The sequence below is a fragment of the Pinus tabuliformis genome, chromosome 2_2 (assembly GCF_031772625.1).
Source record: "Pinus tabuliformis cultivar Carrire ecotype Pingquan chromosome 2_2, CPIR1, whole genome shotgun sequence".
NCBI classification, from domain to species: Eukaryota; Viridiplantae; Streptophyta; class Pinopsida; order Pinales; family Pinaceae; genus Pinus; species Pinus tabuliformis.
This window is the reverse complement of record NC_142300.1, coordinates 1,292,976,736-1,292,983,103: the sequence shown is the minus strand read 5'-3', so window position 1 is coordinate 1,292,983,103 and position 6,368 is coordinate 1,292,976,736. Positions and strand designations below refer to the sequence as shown.

General features: G+C 38.2%; 1 protein-coding gene across 1 annotated transcript; it reads right to left on the bottom strand.

Annotated features, from left to right (window-relative positions):
- Positions 1-391: 391 nt before the first annotated feature.
- On the bottom strand, positions 392-3,453 carry LOC149198235 (uncharacterized). Its single transcript, XM_089404094.1, has 2 exons — positions 2,962-3,453; positions 392-2,838 (listed from the first exon to the last, which is right to left on the bottom strand). The coding sequence occupies exons 1-2, from the start codon at positions 3,425-3,427 to the stop codon at positions 497-499; spliced, it is 2,808 nt and encodes a 935-aa protein (XP_089260220.1). The 5' UTR covers positions 3,428-3,453; the 3' UTR covers positions 392-496.
- Positions 3,454-6,368: the final 2,915 nt, after the last annotated feature.

Below are 6,368 nucleotides of genomic sequence, written 5' to 3'. Positions count from 1 at the left end.
ATATTCCCATCCCTTGACTTATGTCATTAGTGCCCCATCTCCATAGCGACCAATACATATCACTTGGCAGGGATAGTGCAACATGGATTAGTGTTAATAAACCATAATCCATTTAATTAAATCAATATTACATTAATCCTTCGATATTCATCAAAACCTGAATTATTTTATAATTCCACCAAGGTTTATTTTACCTGTATGCAAACATGTTACTCCACGACACTCACGCTTGGAAGTCTTATGGACTTCGAGGACTTTTCAAATCCTTCATTCCAATGCAAACATTCCATAAATTTATCCATCTATAGACTCATATACAACACCACCATTCAATATCATAAGGAATTTCCAAAACAAATACTATTAGATCTACTGAGTTACCATGCATTACACCAATCATAACCCTTTGTTTGGATGGCAATCACAATCCTTAAACAAACAGGCAACCATAATGTTCAAAACATATCAGACAATGGGACTCACAATCCATAACAATCTAGTTAAGTACATAAAGCATCATTGGGAGTACCATCCACAATTTAGCTCTATCCCATAACAAAAATATAGCAACCACTCCCCCAATTCCAATCCCTATTCCTATCCTTAATGCCGTTAATGACATATGCTCATCCACACGACTTAGCCATCCCACTTTTGCACTACTACTCTTAATAGCATTATCACCTTTTCTTGCTTGTCTTTCATTTGTATTACATGAATCTAAAGGACAGCCAAATAAACACTTATTCTTTTGGAATGAAGATACATTGAAAGTGGAAAATTGTGTCCCTGTTGGGATTCGGCCACAAAGATTGTTTGATGAAACATCCAGAACGGCTAGCTCATGTAGAATGGAGAGCTCTTCAGGAATCGATCCACTCAAATTATTGTTTGACAGGTCCAATTGTTCCAAAGTGGATATCCTACTAAAAGATGCAGGTATTTTTCCTTCCAAATGATTATGAGATAAGTTTAGTAGTCGCAAACAATTCATATTGCCTATGCTTGCAGGGATCTCTCCTATGAGATTATTGCAAGATAAATCAAGTATAGTGTTTTGAGATGACAAATATAATAATGTATACTCATATCTTTTCATGTTAATTTCTAAATCCGCAACACCTTCATCATCATCAGCATTTGGTATATTTGCAAAACCAGAGAGCCTCTCAAGATGAACTGGTATTCTTCCACTTAACTTGTTGTTGGATAAATCCAACACTTTCAAATATGTGAGATTTGTGATGTGTTGAGGAATACAACCATGTAGACTATTATAGCCAAGGCTCAAAATTCTCAAGTCATGGAGAAATGAAAAGTATTGAGGAAGCTCCCCTGTGAATCCATTTTTGCTTAATTCCAATACTTGAAGTTGGGTATAATTAGCCAAAGATGCAGACAACGTTCCTGAGAGGTTATTAGAATGAGCAGAGAAAACGCTTAGAGAAGTATAATTGGCAATCTTAGTGGGAATTGATCCCTCCAAGTTGTTTTTCGAGACGAAAAGAAATTCAAGACGACATAAATTGGCAAAATCCACAGGGATACTACCAATGAAGTGATTTTGATAAAGATCTAGGTAGGTCAACCAAGTCAAATTGGAAAGGGTTATAGGGATGCTACCGGTGAGCTTGTTTTGAGAAAGATCTAGGTAGGTCAACCAAGTCAAATTGGAAAGGGTCACAGGGATGTTACCGGTGAGCTTGTTTTGAGAAAGATTTAGAAAGGTCAACCGAGTCAAATTGGAAAGGGTCACAGGGATGCTACCAGTGAGCTTGTTTTGAGAAAGATCTAGGGAGATTAATTGCTTCATATTGGAAAGGGTCACAGGGATGCTACCGGTGAGCTTGTTTTGAGAAATATCTAGGGAGATTAGCTGTTTCAAATTGGAAAGGGCCATAGGGATGCTACCGGTGAGCTTGTTTTGAGAAAGGTATAGGTAGGTCAACCGAAACGAACTACCAAGAGCTATAGGAATGTTGCCAATGAAATTGTTTATAGAAAGATCTAGGTAGGTCAACTGAGACAAATTGACAAGTTCTATAGGGATGCTACCAGTGAGTCCATTTCTAGAAATATCTAGATAAGTCAATCGAATCAGATTTACAAAAGATTTAGAAATATTGCTCATAAACTTGTTCGAAAAAAAGACTATTTTGATCAACTTGGTAAGATTGGAAATAGCTACATGACTACTACCAATAAACACATTGTCAAAAACCATCAAATGGTTCAACTTGGTCAAATTAGCAATGACTTTAAATACGTGAGTAGTGAGGTTATTTGACCAAAGATTTAAGCTCGTCAAATTACTCAAATTGGCAATATCATGGGGTATGTTGGTGAAACTATTTCTGTATATCTCTAACTCTGTCAAGGAGGTCAAGTTCACAATGGCTTTAGGTATGGTTAAGCGAAGGCCAAGAGAAAGAGATTGGAGGGGAAGCTGGAATATTTCGAAAGGAATAGAACCCATCATGTTCATATTGTCACGAGAAAATGAGAGGTGTCTCAGCTGTGTCAAATTTCCCAACTGACGTGGTATACTGCCGGTGAAATTGTTGTCCTCCAGAGCTAGGGACTCTAGTTTTCGCAACATGCCAAATTGCATTGGAATAGAACCTGAGAGTTGATTGTCGCTCAAATCAAGTGCTCGCAACGCTTGCAGCTTGCCCAATTCCATTGGAATAGAACCTGAGAGTTGATTGTACCTCAAATCAAGTGCTCTCAACCCTTGCAGCTTACCCAATTCCACTGGAATATAACCTGAGAGTAGATTTTCGCTCAAATCAAGTGCTCGCAACGCTTTAAGCTGGCCAAACTTGGCTGGAATTCTTCCTGTCGAATAAGCATCAGAAAGAATGATTCAAATGGAATGGAAAAATTATCAGAAAGAATGATTGAAAGAGTGCAACAAAAATAAATCAAATAGTGAATTTATAAGGTTGCGGTAAAGGCTACCTTCCAAGAACTGCGACGAAAGGTCTATGCCGACCACTATCTTGGTATGATGTCGGCAGTGAATACCATACCATGACGAGCACATGTTCTCCGAGTTCTCCGCTGTCCAGTTGGAGAGGATACCAACTGGATCTGATACGATGAATTTTTTGAACGACAAAAGAGCATCGAGGTCGTTTTTATCCTGAGCCCGAGCCTCCATTGATGACACCATGAATTGATCACCTTCCTCCTCTATTCGTTCAGAATCAGAGTGACGTGGGAGAGAAATGAATCGACGTGGCATGTGGCCATATAACTCAGTTCCCTGATGACGAGGACGGGAATACAGATCTTGATGATGATCTGCATATGCCCGACGCGGAGAATGGGAATATGTCTTCCACGCCGAGTGATTGATAGACGTCGCTGCAGGCAGAGAGGCAGCCATGCACAGAAGCAGCAATAACATCACCAGAAGATCCATTTCTACCAATCACACTACACAATACTTCAAATGCTCTGAGTTGTGTGTTCTTAGCTATCACTGCGTTCCATATATAAAGAAATCCTGTGTAGAATTTGTCTTTATTCCAACCCTTTTCTTCGTTTATTGCCACAAATTTTCTTCTTAACCCAGTCACTATCTACGGCGTCAGCGTCACTATACTCCCCCAATTTTTTAGCTCCTCTGCCATAAGAAATTCCCCAGATTCGTCACCCTTCTGCTCCACTAGAGTCGATTTCTTTGCCCCTTTGCTCATTAAAGTCAAGTCAATACGGACAGCTCAGGCCTGTGAGGACATTAGTCTCTCTCAATACAGCTGCTTTTCATTATGAAGAAACTTCTTCCTGCCTTCTTTGCCCCTCTGCCCCAATCTATTTGATTAATTGGCCCCTATGCTCCACTCAATACGCTAGAGACTTTAATTTCTTAGCGTGTATTGGACGATGGAATTTGTCTTTCTCGGTGGTTTCTGCTCTCTTCTACAAACCTCAAGTCAAGTCAATATCCTTTCGATTTTCCAAATCGACGTCTGTTTCGATATGTTCGGTACCCTGTAAACGCCTGCCAGTTGGCCCTCTAGCCCACTCGAGTCAAGTCAATACGTGCGGTTTCATCGCACCTCCTCACTCAAGTCAACCCAAGTCAATACGTGGGGTTTGCTTGCCCCTCTGTCCACTCAATTACATTGTAATATGATTTTATTAATATTAATACTTATATTAACTATCTTTTTTTTCTAATTAAGTCTCATCGATATATATATATATATATATATATATAGATTATGACCTTGATTATGACTTTTTTTTATTGTTTATTTGACCTAAATGGTCCTTAGAATTTTCCTCTTTTTTTTCTTAGTTTTTTGGGGTTTCCCTTCAATATCTCTCACTTATTTATTTAACCAATCTTGATCAAATTTCTCAATCAATGTCCCGATGATGAGCCACACTTGTTGGTCGAAAAAGTCGACCAAAAGCCATAATGTGATGGGTCTGGAAGTACTAAATCGAAGTGTAACATTTGTTAAGGTAGTTGAAAATGTAACACATGTTAAGAAATTTGATAGTGGTTTATCCACCCCTTTGCCCACTCAAATTGGCATCCTTTCCCCACTACCCTACTCTAGTCAATTCAAGTCAAGTCAATACAATGTTTTTATACTACCGATTTGGGGATATATACCTTCCAATAATACTCATTTTAAAAAACCTTATTGGTGTCCGTATGCTTCAAGCATTAACAAATTTTATGATAATATAATAATAACTAGAAAAAATCTACATATTTTATAAAAAAATGTATGATAATATATTCTTTTTCACAAAAATGATTTTTTTTTTCTTTGTAAGTTTGGCATTGGTGAGGCTATAACATGATCATTTCCAAGAATAACACCCAAATAGGGCAAGGAATTGAAATGATGACTTAACATCTAGGAGTGCATTAACAATGCACTTGATAACAATCTATCCAAGATCGTGTGGACAACAAAAATGAGATGCAGTTATATTAAATTTGCACCTAGATGCAACAGATACAAAAGAAATGAGTTACATGATTACCTCTGATGGTTGATCACCTAGAGAGGAGATTAATGGAAATAGAAAAAGGACTGGCCAACGAGGCTACTAAAACTATATGAAAAAAAGAGTAAATCTTACAAAATTTACCAAGCAAAAGGGAACATTGGCATTGTGAATACATTAGAAATTGGGTTGGGAATCCTCTTCTGGAGGCCAATTTGGATTGGGCAATGATCTTCTTGTATTCCTGATAGAAACACTTGATTCTGAATTGTGATTGGTCTTGGTAGAGAGTTGCACCTACATACCTTAATTTTATTGCCGAAGAGAGTCCATTTCAACAGCTTCACAGGTCAGATTTCCCTTCATGTCTTGAATTTCCTCCAAAAGAGAGATTATGGTTCACATTTTCTCTTGTTGATTTTAATCAATATTCAAATTTTCCAATAGGAAGGACTCGAGCTAATTGTTGCAATTATTACTCAGACTCATGCCTTCAATTCTAGAAACTTTGCTTCTACTAACCCATGTTACTACTCATAAGGGGAAGGATAACCAACAAATCCTTTTCGCCCTCTACAAAAACCTCTCAATCCCTATAGTGGGGAAAAGTGGTTATGGACAGAGAACTTTGACAATAGGGCAGGTAAAGATATGTAAATATATAAAGGAGATGACAATAAACCCCTGTGACAACTTGAAGATGACACACTAGGCACTAGAGCAACATAGTGCACCTTTACGTAGTGACAATGTAGATTCCAAAAGGAATCAAAGAGCCAAACCAATATGATTTACATAGGGATGCCCCCTAAGATGCATGGAGGAGGAATTGGCAACCAATTTAAAAGACGGAGAGACAATTTTGATAGGCAATAGGGAAATCATGCTTGCGGAGAAGGGAGCAAGTATAAAGAGACTAAACAAAAGTTGAGAATTCTAGTAGAGCTTGGAAGAACCCTCCAATGGCTCTAGTGGAAAGAGTTATTGATATTATCTTGATACTATTGAATGCAGTAACCCACCCCATTAATTTTTCATCTTGATGATGACACAAAGACCTCAACAGGGCACTTGCGAGTCTGCAAAAAATTCCTCCACCCACAATTAGCCCCAAACCGAAGGGTGCAACATCTACGGGCTCTAAAGCACTGGAGAGCCATTAAGATAAACACTGGAAGGGGAATCCCACATGTAACACTTTGAATCCCTCTATGCAATGGTCAATGTAATTGTATTTCATTGCTCATGAATGATTATGTGTTCAATGATTCATAGAGTAATCATCTAAATCATTGTGCTAAGTTTCTTATGCTGCTACAAATACTAAGCACTGATCTCCAATGATGGCACAGTCCTAGATGCCTTAGGTCATCCCTATGACCTTCTTGCAA